Source organism: Bicyclus anynana, chromosome 9 (genome assembly GCF_947172395.1).
Source record: "Bicyclus anynana chromosome 9, ilBicAnyn1.1, whole genome shotgun sequence".
NCBI lineage: Eukaryota > Metazoa > Arthropoda > Insecta > Lepidoptera > Nymphalidae > Bicyclus > Bicyclus anynana.
The window spans coordinates 11,575,593-11,597,530 of NC_069091.1; the positions used below are offsets into that span (position 1 = coordinate 11,575,593).

General features: G+C 39.2%; 1 protein-coding gene across 7 annotated transcripts in view; it reads right to left on the reverse strand.

Annotated features, from left to right (window-relative positions):
• The window catches only part of LOC112043935 (protein turtle), a 101,391-nt gene that overhangs the window by 11,956 nt on the left and 67,497 nt on the right, over nucleotides 1-21,938 (reverse strand). For 2 of the 7 annotated variants that reach the window (XR_002886713.2, XM_024079618.2), the window contains exons 1-13: nucleotides 15,580-15,719; nucleotides 13,038-13,180; nucleotides 10,847-10,993; nucleotides 9,555-9,690; nucleotides 7,654-7,895; nucleotides 6,753-7,023; nucleotides 5,961-6,221; nucleotides 5,260-5,330; nucleotides 4,614-4,805; nucleotides 3,786-3,878; nucleotides 2,358-2,486; nucleotides 1,388-1,496; nucleotides 417-500 (exon numbers count right to left, since the gene is read on the reverse strand). Coding sequence is in view for 6 of the 7 variants with exons in the window: in XM_024079618.2 (XP_023935386.2) it covers nucleotides 417-500; nucleotides 1,388-1,496; nucleotides 2,358-2,486; nucleotides 3,786-3,878; nucleotides 4,614-4,805; nucleotides 5,260-5,330; nucleotides 5,961-6,221; nucleotides 6,753-7,023; nucleotides 7,654-7,895; nucleotides 9,555-9,690; nucleotides 10,847-10,993; nucleotides 13,038-13,180; nucleotides 15,580-15,688 (1,987 nt within the window). In the remaining variant the exon portion in view is untranslated. The other 5 variants (XM_052883350.1, XM_052883352.1, XM_052883351.1 and 2 more) reach the window with 4 other exon arrangements.

Sequence of the window (21,938 nt, forward strand, 5' to 3'; positions counted from 1 at the left end):
TATCTGTGAAAAGGTAGAAAGACTTACGTACTATCGCATTTATAATCATAGAAATTCTACCTGATTACATATGGATGCAGACTTCTGCGATGTCTGGCAGTTTTATGGTAAAAAGTTGAAGAAGGAACTAGATCTTTCTAGAGAAGTTCCTAATACTCTCCAAAATAAAAATCCTGTAGAAAACCGACAGACAGGCAAAGTTTGCACTAGTTAACGCCTTTTAGCTCGTCGATTCGAGTCCAGAGCAGCAAGCTGTATTTGACTAATCCATCCCTTAGATGGGAGCAGTACTCCATGCACGAACGAACCTAGGCTTGGTAAAGAGTGGGAGCTTTTCTGGCGTGAAGTAGCGCTTCACCTTACTAAGAATACTGATTATGTATAATTGTATAGGTTAGGTTAATGTTGGTTAGTACCAGAGTCTTCAGGCGCTTTCGGAAAGGCTTTATCATCGATGGGGCCGGCAGTTGTAGGAGCCACCTTTGGTTTCGCTCCTACATCTACAAAATGTTAGTAAGGATTAGTAAAATTACATTTTATAAGAACATATTATTAAACACGTATATATACATTATACACAGACTATTGTATATATATGTTTAATATATTTAAGTTGGCACGTCAATACAGCTATGTATAATTGGTCTATGTCTCGTACTAAATGTAGTTTATGAATTCATGCAAGGGGTAATTTTTAAATGCGAAGTTACGTTTGAGCTTCTTATTCATGACCATTAACAGAAGCATAGTGTTTGCTGACGTACTAAGTTAAAATAATTGTAATATATAAAACATTATTGATGAAATTGAATATCTGTGCGACCGCCCTGCTTGGTGCTATTAACGTGTCGCGTTTTCTTAGAAAAATACTTAATAATACATTTTTAAAATTAAACTTTATCAAAATACGACATTTTATCCCAATTTTCCGTCCCGTCAAAATATACATATACAAATTATTAATACATAAATACAAGAATTACTTGTTTAAATATCATCATTATTTTAATGATCTACTTCAGGGCCAGGCCTTTTCTAAGATTCGTAGAAATGACCTTCACCCATCTGTTTAATGGGCGAAAAGTGTTTTATATCAAAATAAATACAATACGATTAGATAAGCTCAAAACTGGTCAAACTAGCGTTAATGATAGTTAATAATCGTTTGGCCAGGAAATTATTCGCAATATATTTTTAACATAATAGTGATATAAACACTTCATCCAACAAACAGATGGGTAAACGCCGTTTTTAATACGGATCTTCTACGAAGACAGGAGATATGGAGCTTAGATCTACCACGCTGTTCCAATGCAGGTTGGCGAGATATCGGATATATTAGATATATAGTGTTATATTAGCAAAAAATAAAAAAAAACAGTCATACCTAGAGTTCTTATGGTAATCGCTTTGCTCATCATTCCTTCTCCGATTGTATTTTTACTGTTAACTTGAAACTCGTACATGGTCCCCGGTTGCAGACGGTTTATTGTGACCTAGAACACGTAAGAACGTTCAACTTATTCTAAAAAGCATGTCAATAGGTAAGTAAACAAATCTACCGGATACTCCGTTGCTTTAAGTGATGGGGCAGTTTTTAATAAGGTCTCTTACACACAATTTTGTCAATAAATATTTAACCTATAGAATCCTTAATTCTTAAGATGTGGAACTTCTTTCACTTCACACACAAGTTCCACTTTACAAACTTACCCTACTTTGTTGACAATATAGCAGATTCCCGCGGTTTCACCCGCGTAGTTTATTATGAAGCCTATTTATAGCATGGGCTAAGGGGGCGAAAATGCTACACATTATTGTGGGACGACGCGTAAGAGACGAATGGGATTGCCAAAATGCTACCAGGAAGGTTGGAAGGAGATGGATGAAAAAAAAAAACAATGTTACACGTATATATTTCTATTCTGTAAAATATTTTAAAACTGGTCTATTTTTTTACCTATCAACAAATCGTCTACATACGACTAGAAAAGTCAGACAAGACGTAATGACGACCTTAGTCTCTGCCGAGTAGAGAAAAAGTCAAATAAGTCAAGTACACAGAGCCATAAAGAACTCTGTGCACTCGACACCGCAACGCACCGGCGCCGCACCGTAAATTCGTGCAGAAAATCGACTTCGTTTGTATAAAAGTTGCTATGACAGCTCCACGATAAAGTGGCCAGACCCGCGCCGAGAAGTCGTGGGTTCGATTCCCGCCCGCTGAACTATTGTCATACCCCACTCTTAACACAGTCTTTTCTGACTATTTGGAAGGAAAGGGGAAATCCTATCACATTTAAAAGAGCTGACAAATATTCTTTAAAAAACATCAAAATCGTGAAAGAGTTACTCACAAAAGTAGCACCAGAAGGCGTGACAGGAACCTTGGTCCACTCCGAGTAGCCGCCCTCCCGGTACCAGATGGTGTAGTCCTGCTTGTAGTCGGGCCCGCCCGCGTAGCCCGGCTGCCAGCGCAGCGTCACCTGCAACAGCGGCGCGTTACAGCGATGCGTTACGTTACGTTGTCGCAGCGTCGACGCAGCGTCGTTTGACATGTAATTAATACGATTTCCATGTATTTAGAGCTCAAAAATCATCTATTGGCGCGGACACGGAGCGACTACGTATGCCTGTTCGGAGGCGACGCGTTTCCGTTACGTATCCTAAAAGTGTGCATTGAAGTACCTATGGAGTTTCATACAAAGAGTATTGAACGCTTCGAGGTGATACGTAGCCGCTCCGATAGATGAGTTTTGAGCTAAAAGCGTTGCGTTGTCGCAAGCATTGTTTCAACGAACGTACATTTGTTGTATACATTGTTGATCCTAACGCAACGCAACGCACTAATGAGACATCGCCTCAAGCGTCGGCGGCGTTAGGGTGTCTCCAATAAATCTTTTATTAAAACATAAAATAAACATTTCAGCTGTACTATATAATGTATGCTCAAAAAGTTCAGGGATGCAGAATCGTCTCAAAATAGTCAGAACTATAAAAGGTTAAAAAATGAATCTCTTTATTGGACATCGGGCGTCCTATATTCAAAATAACAGGAACCCAACGCTGAAATAAAATGAAAATAAATGATAACGCGCATATGAGAATCAGGAAAGCCCTGGAGCTTATTCTCGTTGTTAACAATTTACGTCGTTCAATATATTGACAACTAGTGACACACCCCAGCTTCGCACGGGTGCTATGTAAACCCTAATATTATGAAGTCTATAGTGTCTGATACAACAGGATATCTTTATAGCACACCCTGGCCAACTGCTCCCAAACGGGACGAAACGTGCCATTTGTTTAAGTTCGTAGGTATATATGGATGTTTGTTACTCTTTCATGCAAAAACTTTGGCTTACCTTTATATCACATTATAAATTCATATATAAATCACATTATATATCTTTACATCTGTAGTTTAATTAATACTTAATTATTATGGTTAAACATATTTGCTGCTTCTAATTGAATTTAATTCACTTGAATTTGTTCACATTTTTTATTTTTTTATGTTAGCTGTGGCGTCACACGAGTCTCAGCTGAAAATCAGCGCCTTGTATTATGCTTGTGTATAGTACACGGCATATGCTGAGCTGTACACCCTTTCTTTTTTAAGGGTTACAGACAGACATGCTGTCTTTAGGTAAGGATACTGTTTGTAACTTTTAAATTTGAAAAAATTCATTTTCTTTATTTCTTTCTTTCTATTGCCGCGTATTACGTTGTATTTTACGTGGACAAAGTAGCGGGTGTACGCTAGTAAATAACAAAAGAATCACCTGGAACTCCGTGGCGGTGCCCGACACGTTGTACGGCGCGTGAGGCTGTGTGCCCTCGATCACCAGCTGCGTGTCCGCGACTATTGTTGCCACCTGGTGTTGTATGAAACAGCGGTTACAACTTGTCCTGCTAGTCATCATTAGCTATTTTAACGGCCTATCTCCTTAAAGAGAGCATTTTGAGGTTAGATCCACCACGCTGCTTTAATGCTGGTTAGCGTGCTAGGGTGATAATGTTGATGCTACCAAAAATATGACACTACCAAGACACTCAAAAATATATTTATTTTTTTATTTTATATATGCATGTTCATCAAATATTTTCCAGTTGTGACAATCGAACCCACGTCTTTGGACACTGAAGACTATCCACTGTGTCAATCGGTCATAAACGGGAACGCCCACCGATCATTACAACGTCGGCCCCGTGAACCAAGGTACACCCCCCTATAAATGTATGTGATGTGTAAATAAGGATCTGGTTAAATAATTTAATAAACGTATGTTTCTTCTCTAAATTTTTTTGACACACTTATTGCTTTAAAAGTTCGCCGGTGTACCCAAAATTTGCTGTATTATATTTTTTGTATAATTTTTTTAACAAGCAAACGGAAAAAACAAACCAACCTTAAGTCTTCAACAAATGTCGTAAAATTTAGGCTGTATGGTCAACGATCTTTGCTTGTTCTCGTTGGGGACAAATTAAATTTTTAATTAAGTAATATTTTTTTGTTATCAAGTTTTTGTAGACAAAAATAAATTGCCGGGTGGTTAGGGTAGGCCATGGCCGGAGATGGGCAATTCCCTTTGGCTGGTGTATCAGCTCACCTCGTTGGAAGCGACGCACTGATATATCCCAAAGTCCTGTCTTCTCAGCGTGTCGATGGTGACGTTCCCGCCCAGCGCGCGCACCCGACTCTTCTGCAGCGGCAGCCCGTCGCGGCGCCGCCACACCACGCTGGGCCGCTGCGTGCCCTCCGCCTCTTGCGCCTCGCAATGCATCTCCACTGACTCCCCCACCTGCGTATCAGTACGTACATACAATAACCCATACCGGCTCAATGTTGAGCACGTGTTTCCTTTCAGAATGAGAGTGGCTAGGCTAATAGTCCACCACGCTGGCCTGGCAGACTTACGTAGAGAATTGAGAAATTTCACAAATTCTCAGGTATGCAGGTTTCCTCACGTCGTTTTCCCTTCACAGTTTGATATTTAACACGTGATATTTAATTTCTTAAAATGCACATAACTGAAAAGTTGGAGTTGATGCATGCCCCGGATCGGAATCTAACCAATAGACGTTCTGCGAATTGAAGGCAGAAGTTATTGGAACCCTAGTAACTTTAATTTTCAGTCTCCTTTTAAGACTCGGCTCAACTCTGAGATACGACCTATTATCTAGAATTTAGGTTTCTGAAAAGGTGGTAACCAACAGTTCAAAAGCAGTTACAAAATTAGCCTTATTTGTACTTACTTTTCTTTGATATAACGGCTCTGGTTCGACTGTGAACACCGGTGGTTTCCTCACTAACACTTCCATCGGACCTGAAACCATGTCAATATTGCTGCACTCTTCAAAAATAATAAAATAAGGAACTGAGAACTATAACATGACTTCTTATAGTACAAGATTCCAAAGCGATTTGACACCGCTTATGTTCACTAATATGAAACCTTAGGTTTTCAGAAGTGACTCTAGATAGTAGAGTTCCCCTATCTGTGTTTCAGCTTCATCATCAAAGCGACATCAGACTTTCATGACTTTGTAGAGCTTTAAAATACTTAATGAAAAAAATTAACAAACGCACTAGTCGTCCCTACGATTTTTGAAAGTTTTCCTCAATTTCTCCAGGATCCCATTATCAAATCCTGACAATTTATCAAGATGCCTGGACCGATTTGTATAATTCTTTTTTATTTGATAGGGCATAATTCTGAGGGAAACCACCTCAGAATTACGTCCAGGCATCTTCGAGTTATTGCGTAACATACATGCAACTTTCTTTTAGTTACCTTTCTCACCTGGGCACGGTGACACAGAGCAAGTCTCCAAAAATATGCAGGTATTACAAGAGATCCAAGACACGCTACTGAAAACCCAAGGTTTAATGTTTGTGAAAATAAGCTGTGTCCGCTGGCTCTGGAATTTTTGGGGTCTATTACGAGTAGTTTTACCTGAGGATCCTTGCGTGCCTTGAGCGTTGTACGGAGTGCACGTATACCGACCCTGATGATTCTGATTGACGCGTGTAAAGAGCAGCGATCCGTTGTTCATTATCACTATGTCTTTCGTTTGATAAGGTTCTAACAGTCTTTTGTCCTTCGTCCACGTGACATATTGAAGAGGTGGGTTCGCTTTTATGTAACACTGTACTACGCCTGCCAAGCGGAACGGCAAGTATTGTACTGTGGGCGTAAACGTCACCTTTGCGGGATCTGAAAAATATTTGTTTAATCGTGAAACTGTTAGTTCTTTGATATCTCAGGTATTTCTCTTTTAATGGGTATTTATATGCCTGATCAGAAAAATTAAAAACACAACTGTTTTAAATACTTGGGGCGCTCCTAATATTTCTTTGTAATATATGCCATTTGTGCTTCGTATTTGGAAGAAATTACTCGTACAACTAGTTCCTTACTTTTCGCAACACGGCGAGGATTTTCATTTTTCTGAACAGTTTGTAATTCTGACATTTTATTTATAAAAAATTTACTGCGATTATTTATAATATGTACAAGGAAGTAAATATTGGTTCTTCCGCGTTTTTGAAGCGAAAAAGAATTTAAATATGTATTTGACTTTCTTTTCGTAGCATTCGTCAGAAGTTCCATTATGTTGTATGATTATATTTAATTATTAAAATGCAAACATAACATTTAACGTTTAAAGCCAGCTATAAACACTCAAGACAACCTAGTTACTAACTAAAATAAAGGGGTAAAGTGTATGACAAGGCAAGGTCTCACATTCAACATTCAAATAAGCAGATGCACTTTGCGGGTCACCAATGCCGTTGGACACCTCGCACAGATACTGTCCGGAGTCGTCCGCCGCCACCGGGTTAATGACCAACGCCCCGTCCCTACGGATGGTCACCCTGGTCTCGAGCGCCGCCACCTCGGCCACCGGAGCACCCTCGCGGAACCATTTCACGGTGACATTACCGGGCAGTGCCTTTGCTTCGCATGAAAACTGGACTTTCTCTCCTTCGAGCTTTGTTTGGTTCGTTGGTGGCATCTGCAAATAATATACCTACTGTTAGGAGAATTCAGAGATGACATCATAATAGTAGGGATTAAAAATGGCAGTACAGGCTAGCAAGCCTATAAAAGTCGTTACGCGTCTCATTCTGTACGATTTTGGTATATCGATAACAAGTAAGGTCAAAACTCTGTCTAATTGAGTTTTGAGAATTTGGTATATGAAGTGTTGTGTAATTATTAACGAGTTAGATCTTTGATTTTGTTTAAATTCTTATTACAAAGTTCATATTTGTGTAAATAAATTATTTGTATGTCTTAATTTTTATTAAACTCAACTGGTTCCTAAAACTACTATATAAACCAATGTTGAAACAAAAGCTATTTTTATCCGACTTACCGTATACTTTTATGAAAATGCTGGAAAACTGAAAATTATTTTTAAAAGCCTCAAAACTAAAACAGCCTCTATTTTTTAGACTAGGTCTGTTAGACCTTTAAACTCAAATATACGATTAGTACAGAATTAGTAGATACTTGAATGAGGTATCTGACTATCGCTGACTAGGCCTTAGTTCCTTAATATTAACGTTTCTCACCAAGATACAACTGACAGCTGTTGTATTAATTCAGCTCAGAGATATTTATAGACATTTATTTAACTTACAGTTATGACAGCTCCCCCTGCGATAATGACCCGTGCGGTGTGCGACACTTGTCCCTCCCCATTCCTTGCTATGCACGTGTAGTCCCCGATGTCTTCGTGCCGGATGTTGCTAATCCGCAGCTCTGTTCCGTCGTTGACTATGCCCACTGTGCCGGAAGGCTCCACTGGGTTGGCGTCTTTGTACCACAGTATCTCTGGTGTCGGCGTACCCTCCGCTTGGCAGTTAAGAATAATTGCGTCACCTGTTCGAAGTTCAAATTTATTATATGTAAAACGGAATAATCCATTTATTTGATATACTTATTATATTACATTATATGTATCATCATCAACATCATTATCAATCCATAATCGGCTCACTGCTGAGCTCAAGTCTCCTCTCAGAAGAGGTGTTAAGCTAATAGTCCACCACGCTGGCCCAATGCGGATTGGCAGACTTCACAGACGCAGAGCATTAAGAAAATTCTCTGATTTGAATTTGAGATACGTGATATTTAATTTCTTAATATGCACAACACAACTGAAAAGTTGGAGGTGCATGCCCTGGTCTGGCTTCGACTCCACACCCTCCGGAATCGGAGGCAGAGTTCATATCACGGCTCTGCCGGCAATGTATCTTTACGTGCTCTAATCAAGAATAAGGAGATCCGCAGAAAAACCAAAGCTACCGACATAGCTCAACGAGTCGCAAAGCTGAAGTGGAAATGGGCGGGGCATATACTTGAGGGCGAAGAGCTGATGGACGTTGGGGTCCCGAGGTGCTGGAATGGCGACCCCGCACCGAAAAACGCAGTGTTGGTCGACAACCTGAGATGTTAAACTGCTTAAGACCGTGTTGTTTGTAAATAAATCAAATCATTAAGAGAGACCTATGTACAGCAGTGGACTTCATCGACTAATAATGATGATGATGACAATATGAAATAACGGTTTTAATATAAATGTTTAGGTATGTTCTGTATGTTGTAAAAATAGATAAAAAAAATAACTAACAAAAAAATTAATATACAGGTTGTCCCGTAATTAATGGATGGAATGAAAAATTAATGAATGGATGGAAAACGCTCTATAACGAATAGTTTTCCAAAAATCCCAAGTTATATTTATTTTTCGGATTTTTTTAATTTTTCTATGCTGTAGCTGCTGTAATTATGATTTTTTTTAACTGCCTCATTGGTCCCGTGGTAAGCTGGTTCAGCTACGGTCAATGAGGTCCAGGGTTCGAATCCCGGGTCAGGCCAACAAAAACAAATTGGGATTTTTCTTACAAGGAAAATCTTAATAGCAGCCTGGAGTTAGGAAGTTGGCGGTGTTAGTACACCCCCGTGCCTCGGAGAGCACGTAAAGCCGTCGGTCCTGCGCCTAATCTTTCACCGGTCGTGTCGGTCTGCCGTCCCATCGGGTTTCGAGAGTGAGGGAAGAGAGAGTGCACCTGTGCTTGCGCATACACTTGTGCACTATAATATCTCCTGCGTACATGGTTAATCTCACCATGAGATCAGCCGCCGTGACCGAAAAATCGGTCGGGAGCATATTATTATTATTATAATTATGATTTTAAAGATCTGGTTTTTGTTAAATGTTACGAAATAAATTACCAACGAACCATAATACTATTTTATTTGTTTTGTAGAAAAAGCTTTGAATGCAATAATTAATTTTCTTTCATTAAAATGACCCGATTAAAAAAAATTGTCCTGTAAAAAATGTATGGGACTAAAGTGTACTATCATTTTAAAAACTTATTGAGGTTTGTAAATTAGTATAAAATTTGTGTCTACTTTTTCAGTTTTTACAAATCTTTACCTCTAAATACCTCTGTGTTTACATTACTTATAGCTGCCTGTACGACATTACTGTTTTTTTATATTCTAAAAGTAAAGGTTAAAAAGAATAAGTACCTAAATTGACGTATATAATCTCTTCCGGTGTGATGGAGAAGCGCGGCGGCGCGTGCACGTCCAGGTGGAACCAGGTGCCATTCTTGTGCTGATTCGGAGACCGGTTGAGGAACACCACTTTGCACTCGTACCAACCCTGGCGGAAACGACAGAAGTAAGTTAACACAACCAATCAGCCCTAGCTACGTACAACGAGAGCATGTGTGTTTTCCTTGTAATTTCATTATACAGGGTGCTCGGGAGTATTTCCCATAACTTCAAGTTGTTGACGAGTCCACTTATAGGAGCCGAACTGCATAACTAATATTTTTTTAATTAATAAATAAAACTTTTTATGTTATCGTACAATGTAATTCAAATAATTCCGACTATCCATGTAACACACGGCTTTATCTATCCTGGCATTTTAAAATGCGTAAAACTGGGCTACGTCTTAATTATAAGAATGCGACACATGTTAAGATAGTTTATGGGACACATGTTAAGATCTATAATTACTATATAATAACGACTATATAATAATAACTAATGTTCTCTAAATATAATTTACTCCGAGAATATTAGTTTTAGAACAAATGTTCCTTGAACATTTTCAATTAATTTTCCGTAAAGAATATAACCCCAGAGTTATGGATATAGTCCCCAGCACCCTCTATATCTAATATCTATGATATTTCTGTATATATTTTCACGTACCTATCCATAAACAACCGTTTAGCTGGAAGAGCAGGAGGGACACTTGTATAACTATTAACAGTTTTCTTTACGAGCTTAAAACCGAAACTGAAAACCCTGAATATTCGGATTTGATCCAGGGATCAAAAAATAATATCCGACAGGCCCAATGTAGTTTTTAAAGATCTATCCAACAATACTCCACACTATGAGTATGAGTATGAGTGAGTTTTTTAAGATTTAATTTTACGACTTTTTTGACATTTGTAATGTATTTACTCAAATTACATTTCTAAATCCGAAAGTCAGACAGACGGACATTGTCACAACTACTCGTTAGATCTTCTGCAGTGTGCATAAAAATAAATAAATAAATAAGTATCATGTGTGTTTCCACACTCAGCACAGCTCTGAGATATCGACGTCGGCGCGACAGGACTGGCCCTGGTAACGCTGCTGCGGTCCCATTAAGGAGCCAGAACACTAAATAATCAAAAAAAAAAAATACACTAGTCTCTTTATATTGTAGTTGTGTTTTTCGCTATTTCTTTTGCCTGATTATTAAGATTTATAGGTACATAAATGATAAAGTGGTGGGTAAGGTGGCTATTATGTACCTGATCCGACTCTCTAATGTTGGTGAGGTTGAGGCTGGCGGCGCCGTAGGGCGAGTCGGCGGCCACGCGCGACACTCGGCCCTCGTATCCCTCGCCGCTGTGCGTGGGGTAGCTCTCGTACCAGATGTAGATCGGGATGTCCTGTCCCTACAGCCGTTAAACATGTTAATGTCCGCCATTAAGCTGGCGCGGAGCTGGAACGACTTCCTAGCGATTGCAGTTAGCTAACTACGTACACTTCACGTAATACATACACGATCACCAACACTACGATCTGGCTAGAACATCGACTTATACATCCGTGGTTTGTAGCAACGATGTATATGTTGTACAAGACAATAGCGACAACTACAAAATAATACATTGTACGAAAGCATGCAATGGTGTTAACAAAAATTACAATTGATGAAATGATAGCTTAAAGTGCTGAATAAACGTAGACAGTTTTTTTGTGGTTACGATATGCCATCACAGGAAATTGTGGTTGATTATATCCAGTTACAGCTAAACACTGTCAACTATCGCTTTCACAGGACCAAAATATCCACTTTCTTCAATATAAAACTTCAAAATAAACTGTAAACGAAATGTTTATCTATAAAACGACGTATTTCTTATGTATAACGAAAAAATACAGTTTTCAACAGACGCTGAACCGTAATCGGTATAAAATGTCTACGTTTGCACAGCGTCTTATTCCAAGTTTACAGTATAAGTTTAATATACATTATTCATTTTAAAGTACAAAATTAAATGCACAGTAGCTACATAAAATGCCAACGAGATGTTTTTGGACAAAATCGAACGCTACGCATGCATTAACAATGTTAATATATTTATTAAATGCTGTTTTTTACATGAATCTACGTTTGCGGATAGAAGTGGGATAGCCCAGCCACAGGAAGAGAGAAACAGACAGAACCGCCGTCAGTGCGAGGGAGTGCCGTGCCCCGTGAGCCGTGTAAGCTACGTGCTCCCCATATCATCTTAGACAAAACTGGTGCACCCAAAACAAAATTCATTATAGCATCGTAAAAAAAGTAGTGTCCGACCGAAGTTCCGGTTTTGTTTCGGTCTCGGTCGGTTTCGGAATAAAGTGTAGGGTTTAGCGGCTGCTGGATTTCCGCCGAAACCGATGCTACGTTTTTTAAAAACGTCGGACTCTATTGTGGGAATCAGTTATTTATTATTTTATATTTTATTTATTTTTATAATCAGGTAACTTCTATTTGTAATTCCATGCGTGATAGGTAAAATGGGGGTAAAATTTAACAGTCTAGAACTGTTGTAATGCAATTGAGTTTCGTAGCCGAAACTATGAGTGGATCCGAATGGGGCGTGGTGTTGAAACCTTGTTTCAGTCGGACACTAAGATTAAGTTTGTAATCGTATAACATGTGGTAGTGTGTGTTTGTTCGCTATCTAACGGAGGTCTGCTGCTCTCTCGGACTCGCTTTGAAGGCCTTTGTCTCTGTGGGGTTTGTCGACCGGTCGGTGGGAGCGACGGGCGCGGTACTGCAGCGTTGCCAGATGCCGGCATGTATGTTTAAGTAGTAGTTCAATGCGTATACTTTGATTACTTCTATTACTGTTACGGATTACTGAAAATAGTTGAATCATTGTCTGTTATGTAATTGAAACATTTTGTAATATATGTATAAACAGTGAACATGTTATGTAAGTAAGACAAACGTGTACTTTAATTTCTGCGCACATTAATATGTCTTTTCAGTTGTAACTATTGCATGGTATAAGACAGATCAGAAGAGCTGTAACAATGTTATTACTGGATAGTGAAAGTTTCGAATTCGTCCTTATCTCTCTGTCGAAAGTATCGTGTTAGACAGAGAGATAGAGAGACGAATTGGAAACTTGCATTGGTGCAAACTGTGCGCGCACGACCTGTGTGACCGTGTGTAGCTGACTGTCTGGCAACGCTGCACGAACAGATTACAGTAAGAGGCAGTACGCTGAAGAGGCAGTCACATAAAGGCGTGCGCGGGGTGGTCGCGGGGCGGGGGGCGCCGCGGCCACGAGCGCGGACGAGAGCAAGTGTCGGAGTGGACACAAGCAAGATATACTTTACATTCTGCGGGCGCGTCGCGGGGACGAGCCGACCTTACTGAACAGAAACACACACACGATAGATGAGCAGCGTTGTATTGTAAGAGTGGAGTGTTGGCCGTCGTACCGTTTCGCCTACCTTCTTCTCCCACTGTAAGACGTACGGCACGGGGATGTCTTCGGGGAAGTCCACCTGGCAGTTGAATACGACGCTCTCTCCGAGGATCGCGGTGATGTGAACGGCATCTTGGTGGTCCTGGTGGCAGGTTACTGCAACGAGAACCTCATGTTATTTTATAGCGAACATTCTTATAGTTTCTTTCCTCTCAGAGAGTTAGAAAATTGGTTGCTAACTATGGGCCTCATAAGAAGGCTCAGAGTTACACAGAGGGCGATGGAACGAGCTCGGAGTATCTTTGCGTTATCTAATCAGAAATGACCAGATCCGCAGAAGAACCAAAGTCACCGACATAGCTCAACGAGTCGCGAAGCTGAAGTGGCAATGGGTTGGGCACATAGTTCGAAGATGGAAGTTGGCGTCACAAGGTGCTGGAAAGGCGACCCCGCACAAAAAAGTGCAGTGTTGGACGACCCCTCATCAGGTGGGCTGACGATATCAAGCAGCAAGTCGCAGGGATTCGCTAGATGCAGGCAGCTCAGGATCATGATGTTTGGAAGTCTCTACAAAAGGTCATGTCCTGCAGTGGACGTCTATCGGCTGATATGATGATGATTCTTATAAGTTGATGGGATTTGCTTCCTATTTATTTTTTATTTAACGACAAGTAAGCCCTTGACTATCTCACCTGATGTTAAGTGATGTCCAAGATGGAAACGGGCTTACTTGGTACTCTTACTCTACCCATTCTTCCGACGGTTTCTACGGGACATCGTACTGGAACGTTTGCTTATTTGGTTAAATTGTTTGATACATCTATGCCGGTAGGGTGGTAACTAGCCACGGCCGATGCCTACCACGAGACTAGACCTGAGCCAATTTAGAAATTATAACATCCTAAACATACCCGTGCTTTGAATCGAACCCGAGACCTCTATATTGAGAACCGCATCACTATCAACTGCGCTACAGAGGTCGTCATCTACTGCGCACAAGACTACTGTGTTATATTGCTTATCAAATTTCCTCTGAAGAATTTGCCTTTCGAACTGAAAGTCTACAAAATGATTTTACCTACATGATTTTACATTAAAGTAACTTTTACTTTACTTAAATAAAGTGATTATTACACAAAGGCATAACACAAGTCTCACTTGAAGCATTATTTCCAAAACGTGGATTGTATTCATTTAAACTATGCGGCAAAGCTAAGAATGTAAAGCAAAACTTTAGCATGCTGCAAAGACAAAGAGAACGATGGAAATGGATTTTTTTTAATTCTTCACAAGTTAGCCCTTCACTACAATCTCACCTGATGGTAAGTGATGATGCAATCTCAGATGGAAGCGGGCTAACTTGTTAGGAGTAGGATGAAAATCCACACCCCTTTCGGTTTCTATATCACGATATCGTACCGGAACGCTAAATCGGTACGTCTTTGCCGGTAGGGTGGTAACTAGACCTGAAGGTGTATTCACTATCTTTAACGTATGCTAGTTGACAGATACGAAATTGGGATTCTATGTAAAAATTGCATCCACTGCTTACTGGAGTACATCACGCAGTAGGTAAATAACATTTTGTCAATTGATTTGATGTTTATTTTAATAGGGTTAATAATAAAGACCAAAATAGAGAATTGGACAGGTCGACCAATTAAGATAAGCTTAATCGGCACAGCCGAGCATCGAACCCAGGACCTTCGCCTTTTAAATCCACTGCGCCACGGAGCCGTCGAATCCTTTTCCACTGAAGGTTGCAAAACAGATTTTTACATATTATTGACTACTTAGTGGTCTTTACATAGAATAACAATAGGTTCTATTCTCAGGAGGATGATGATGTATGTATTGTAGGCACAGATGTGTTCAGGTGTGGCATACAATACTGGATTACACTCAACACTGGTCCAATCACTTATTGTTAGTTAGATTGGAAGTGTAGTTGATTGAAGTACGGGCTAACAATAAACCCTACCCTACTACTGAAATAGGATTAAGTATCGTGAGTAGTTCTGGGTAACTTGGATAACTTAGCCAGGATAAACAAAGCTTTTATAAAAAGGAAAATTGATTACGAGTAGAATATGTTTTTTTCTGATATATTTTTTCCGTACATGATACCAGACTTAGCTTAATGATAATGTACTTGTTAAAACCATATAAAAATAAGGTGAAATTTGGGGTACTCTTTTAAATCTTGTCATTCTAAAAGGTCGTATACAAATGTAGTATAATGTAGACTTAAATACTTATCGGAAACTGGTTTTCCGTAGAAGATATGCTACGAAATACTTCTTTCGTAGTATTTGGTGATTTTTCTTTCAAAAAATTTTCTCACCTTAGGCGCATCCTGGCCAGCTACTGACAATATAAACAGTATTGTCAGTACAATGAAGAGTGTACCCGGCAGGTTGGTTAGCAGCAAAAGGAGCAGGCCGGCGGCGTTTGTTCGGCGCGCCAGCCCATGTCACACCCGCGCGCGGCGAGTCATCCTTGGCGCATCCTGGCCAGCTATTGCCAATACAAACAGTACTAGGTGTGGAGTGTACCCGGCAGGTTGGCTAGCAGCAAGAGGAGCAGGCCGGCGGCGATGTGCGGCGTTTGCTCGGTGCGCCAGCCCATGTCACGGCCGCGCGCGGCTACTAATCCTCGGCGCATCCTGGCCAGCTATTGACAATGCAAACAGTACTAGGTGTGGAGTGTACCCGGCAGGTTGGCTAGCAGCAAGAATAGCAGGCCGGCGGCGATGTGCGGCGTTTGCTCGGCGCGCCAGCCCATGCCTGCGCTCCCATGTCACGGCCGCGCGCGGCGACTCATCCTCGGCGCATCCTGGCCAGCTATTGACAATACAAACAGTACTAGGTGTGGAGTGTACCCGGCAGGTTGGCTAGCAGCAAGAGGAGCAGGCCGGCGGCGATGTGCGGCGTTTGCTCGGCGCGCCAGCCCATGCCTGCGCTCCCATGTCACGGCCGCGCGCGGCGACTCATCCTCGGCGCATCACCTGGTGACAAACATACCTCTTTGTACTTATCATATATGAATCAGTTATATTATGCTCTTGCGGCATTGTAATCTTCAATATCAATTTAACGATTTCGGACAATTAAACAAAAGTTCCAAAACAAAATAAATACAAGAAATTCGGTAATTTTCATATTTTTGTTTCGGCACAAGGAAAGTTTTCATGGATAGAAAAAACTTATAAATCGGGCGGAAAAAAGTAAGAACATTACTTTTCTTTTTAGATACGAACCAAAAATGAATCTCTGGTCCCCTTCGTCTTTGCGATGCGATTTACTATTTTTGGACGATTTACATGTATAGTGAGTGCTTGATCTAGTTAAAAACCTTTTGCAGGTCTGTTTACATTTACATAACTATTCTGATATTCCCACAGTAATTATCTACGTGAGAGAAACCGAAAGACACGCCTAGTACACAATCAAATCTGGAAATAACTATACCCAGTATATAATTGTATCCGTAAAGAATAGCCAGCGTACAACTGATTATACACCTATTTAGCAACTCGTATCTCAAAAACCATAAACAATAACTATTATCGTATAGCTCACAGTTATGCCTTGGTAACAGTCCAATTTACGTTGCTATACTTTTGTTATGAAATGTACGCTCGCCAAATGTTCGTAAACGCTTTTTACACGACCATAACGAAACGAGAGATGGGTTTATATATTCTATGACTTTTACCCGTAACTTTGCTTGATCATTTTTCATATTATTCCGAGTTATTGTTTTGGCACTTTTGGAGAAACTCTTTCGTTCAATACAGGAAAGTACTTATTAATGTTTTTTGATTATTAATTTTAAACTTCATATTGTTTATTTAAGAAAATACTAATTTTGAGATTTTTGGTGAAAGTATTTAACCGTCCCGAAAAAAAAGTGGTTTATTATTATTTCCATTATGATAACTAAAGCATATTACACTCGTAGACTGGAACGTGGAATACGTAAATACGTCAGTGTACGAGTCGTACACTGGTGACAGAAGTATCCACGTATTCCACGTATCCACGCATTCCACGTTATAATCTTGCCACCATTCCACGTGGGCATGATTTATTTTATTAAGATGAGTTAGCTTAACTTATTAATTTATTACATCACAAATAACGAACTGGGAACAAGATAGTGTTAGTTCGGTTTGCTTACAAGAAAACGGGTCCAATGAGGATGAGATTCATGAAGCGTCGGAAAGTGTAACGGAACCTTCAATCCCCACCCCTCAGTCCTTCTCCCAACGCGCGCTGCGAGCGGCTGCGCGTGCCACGTTCCGCGTTCGTTGTAAGAACCAGCTCATGACTAAGAGCCCTGTACGGTATAGAAACTAATCGGACATACTCCGACGTTGTATCACATGCGTTTTAGCCGTGATTTATAATAAATTAATATGAATAACACTCACGATAGTTTAAATTCTAAAATTAGCTTAACTTAGTACATTTAACAATTGTTCGACTACGATTTGCAATTACGACCAGAATGATATTTTCAAGCATTTATTTTTTATGAAAACAACAACAAATAATAATAATTAATGATTATTAATCCGAACTTAAAGATTATTGGAATTTTATAATTCTCACCCGAAAAATAAGATGAAATCTTGCGAGTAAACCTTCAAAAGAACTTTTAGCAATTTGTGTTAAGGAGATGATATAGACAGAGATATAGAGATATCGTGGTTGAACCAAACCGGCAACATAAAACCGTAGCCTGAACAGTTCGCCTAATTATATCAGAAAGAGTGACTTATTATGTGGAGATGCGCTGCTTAAATAGCGACGTATTGTTGATTGTCATTATTTCCTACGTCAATCGATAATAATAATCGTAAGGTCAGCGATGTCAAGCTATAGTGCGTAATTAGAGAAGTAGGTATGGTCAAAGTATTGACTATATCTACAACTATATACCTCATCATCATCATCATCATCATCATATTAGTCGATAGACGTTCACTGCAGGACATAGCCTGCCTTGTAAGGACTTTCAAACATCACGATACTGAGCCACCTGCATCCAGCGAATCCCTGCGACTCGCAAGATTTAAAAAAGTACCGTTCGTTTTTAAATGGATAGTAAAGGTTTAATATTACATTACGGCACATGTGCGTACTGAGATACATTACGATATTGAAATTGGTGAAATAAGCGATATGTGTTATAAATCTATATATATAAAAATGAATTGCTGTTCGGTAGTCTCGTAGTTAGAAAAATCAGAATAATAGCTGGGAAAATCATAAAATCAACCCTTTTCTATTTCCCATACAAACGTTTAACAGTCAGGAGTAGGGTAGGGGTAGGGTAGGGATAGGGTAGGGATAGGGTAGGGGGAGAGTAGTGTAGAGTAGGGATAGGAAAGAAGTGCACAGAAGTCAAAGCGAAGCTTGACTGGGTCCGCTAGTATGCTTATAAAACATTTGCTCGTAAAGGGGCAAATTTTGGGGCGGCCTCGGAGTTTAGCTCCAGGCACTGCCCATTGCATATTAAAGTGTTTTACTATGTCTAAACACAGATATACACGTAGGCTTAGATAGTTCCAAATCTTATTAAGGAACTCATTGTGGAGTCCCGGAGTCGCAGTTGCTATTTAAAGGCAACGCCACGACATCGGCTCGCAAAATTACTCCAGCCCGAATAAAACTTTGTTCGTTCAACGGGAAAATTGTTAAAAGAACTTGTCGGGGCGATGCTTTCCAACCTGCTTGCAACGAATAGCAAATTGCGTTCGCGATGTAATTAGTCAAATTGTCGCACAAATGGCTGCACCTTATTTTTATACTGTGTGCCAGTGCTATTAAATCTGGAGCGGCATAATATTTTACTTTTTTATTTTTTTTTTGTTTAAAAATATATTTTGTATCTCGGTATCAACGCATATTCAGCTCACTGCAGAGCTTGAGTTTTCTCTCAGAGTTAGAGGGTTTAGACCAATATTCCACCACGCTGGCCCAATGCGGATTAGCAGACTTCATACAGACATTATTTTAATGAGAATTAAGAAAATTCTGTGATATGAGACACGGGATATTTTAATTTCTTAAAATACATACAAAGGTGTATGCTTCGACCGGATTCGAACCCACACCCTCAGGAATCGGAGGCAGAGGTCATATCCACTGGGCTATCACGGCTCTATATTTTGTATAGATTTAGTTATTTTTATATATCAGCTGTGACATTATGGCTATTTAATTTAATGGATTACAATAAAAATATAATTTCCTTTTACTGGAACATAGTTCAGCCCCTTAAAGTAGGTAGGCGTAAATATACGTGAGACCATTTATTGATACGAAACACGCAACTGTTAAAAGCTTCAATAGATTAAAGGCGAAGGGGTTGTAAACTTAGATTCGAAATCCACCCGTTAAACTATTGTGTGATTAATTATGTTCACAAACGTTTTCTTCAGTTGAAAAAGAAATACTATTTTCTATTGTATCTACATATATTTTTGTACAACGGCGAAAATAAAACACATTCAAATTTTTATAATATGTAGTTATAGATATTTAGGTACGTAGTTTTAATATTATTGTAAAACTTTATAAAATTGAATTTGTAACTAAAACTGAAATAAAAATAAGCATCCATGAAATACACAAAACACATTCATAGGCATAAAAAAACAATACTGAAATAAAAAACTACTTTTAGTAGAGTTTCATAATTTTATTAAAAATCCTAAAAGATATCAGGTAATCAGTTTTCAGGCTTTCATCTCAGTTATCCAAACTGTTTACCCTTTAAAGGTAATAACATCTCAATGTTATTACCTTTAGTTATGTAAATAGAAATATATATGAATCGTCCTTGGACTACTTCCCTGTGCGGCTATAATTGCACTGCATCACGATATACTGTGGTGGTGTTCCCCCACCTGCTTTCAGGGTTGACACATTGTACATATGGATGGAAGAACGACGCGATCTTCTTCCAGCGTCCAATATCGTATTCTCACTTTCTTTAGAGGTAACTGAACTGACTTACACCAGTAATACAATTAATTATCTTATGTGATAATAGTAAATATTGTAAAAGATTATGGCCTTAAATTATATCTTACGAACAGGTGGTAAGAACTTAACTTGACATTCGTTTCGAGCAAACGACGAGTAAACGACTTTTGAATTTTTTTTTAATCTTTGGACATATGACACGGCATTCATACAAGAACTTGTATGAATGCCGTGTGTATAGGTAAAAAAAATAACATAAGAGCCGACTCGCTCGAAGAATGTGCTAAAGAGCACAGAAAGATTGGATACTGATTATAAAGCTTGCTACTATCTTTGATGACCACGACCATTCTGTCAAAATCAGAAATAATAAACAAGAAGATGAAACTAACTAGAGGACGCCTGCGATTTCGACCGTGTGTAATTCAGTTTTTCGTAAGTCCCGCGGGAACCATGGATTTTTCCAGGATAAAAAGTATGTGAATTTAGTAGTTTATGCGTGAAGTGTAACAAACATCCACCCTTCCATACAAACTTTCGCGTTTACCTATAATATCAAAGTAGGAAATATGGATTACAACTGACAGCCCTACCTGCTCAAATTCTTGTCCACTACAAAATGTTCGTGTTCTAGGGTATAATCTGTATTCATTTAAAATTTCAGCTAAATCCATTTAGTAGTTTATGCGTGAAAGTGTAACAAATACATCCATACAAGCTTTCGCGTTTATAATATTGAAGTAGGAAGTAGGATTTTTTTATTGACAGCCCTACCTTCTCAAACCCTTGCCCTCTACAAAATGTTCGTGTTAGGTGTAATCAGTTTATCGATTTTGTTATTACGCGGTTTTGTTTGCTACTTTTGGATTGCGATGGTCGAGTTGGATTATGGAAATCAGTTTCCACTCTTAGATCTAAGGAGGAGGGTTAAGTATACTATATAACTACGAGTATGGCTAATTGCCTAAATCTACGTTATTTTTTAACTATTAAGCTGTTTTCCGAAAGTTTATTATGGATAGTAAATAATTAATTTACATACATTTTATGGGATTTACAATGTTCTGCAATTTTTAAACAGATCATTATTTAGAGTCAGTGATAACCCAGTAGATATGACCCCTGCCTCCGATTCCGAAGGGTCAGTTATATGCATTTTAAGAATTTTAATATCACGTGTCTCAAACGGTGAAGGAAAAGCATCGTAAGGAAACCTGCATACCTGAGAATTTTCTTAATTCTCGACGTATGTGAAGTCTGCCAATCTGCATTGGGCCAGTGGGGTGTTGGCCTAACCCCTTTCATTCTGAGAAGAGCCGAATATGGGTTAATAATGACTAAAAAAAATCAATCACATATTGAAGTTAATTCACTTGGTTAAAAAGATTTAAGTATTTTGTGATTACGCATGATGTTGATCCAGTGCGCCTACTTTGTATTATACTTCATGATCATCATAATTAACAACCCATATTTGACTCACTGTTGAGCACGAGTCTCCTCTCAGAATGAGAGGGGTTAGGTCTTAGTCCAAATTAGCCATAATTTTTAGTTGCGGTAAAGACTGTACTGTTGGGTACAACAATAGTTCAATGAGCGAAGATCGAACCCACGACTTCTGGATGTTGAGTCCGGCTCTTTGACCGTGGAGCCATTGAGACTTCAAATAATTATATACCGGGTTACGGTTTATTCAGCAACCACTGATGAATTCTACACTTGGTACCTTCGTTTGAACAAGCTCAGATAGAAAACATGCAAGCATATACGAGTTTGCATACGTCCAGACAGTTGCGTGCACAAAGTGTTAACTAGTGTAAGCATTAGACTTACAAATTAAATAAACTGGAAAAGGGCTCCACATATTAGATTATTTTCGTATTTAAATGCACGCTACTGTGTTCAGATCTAACCAA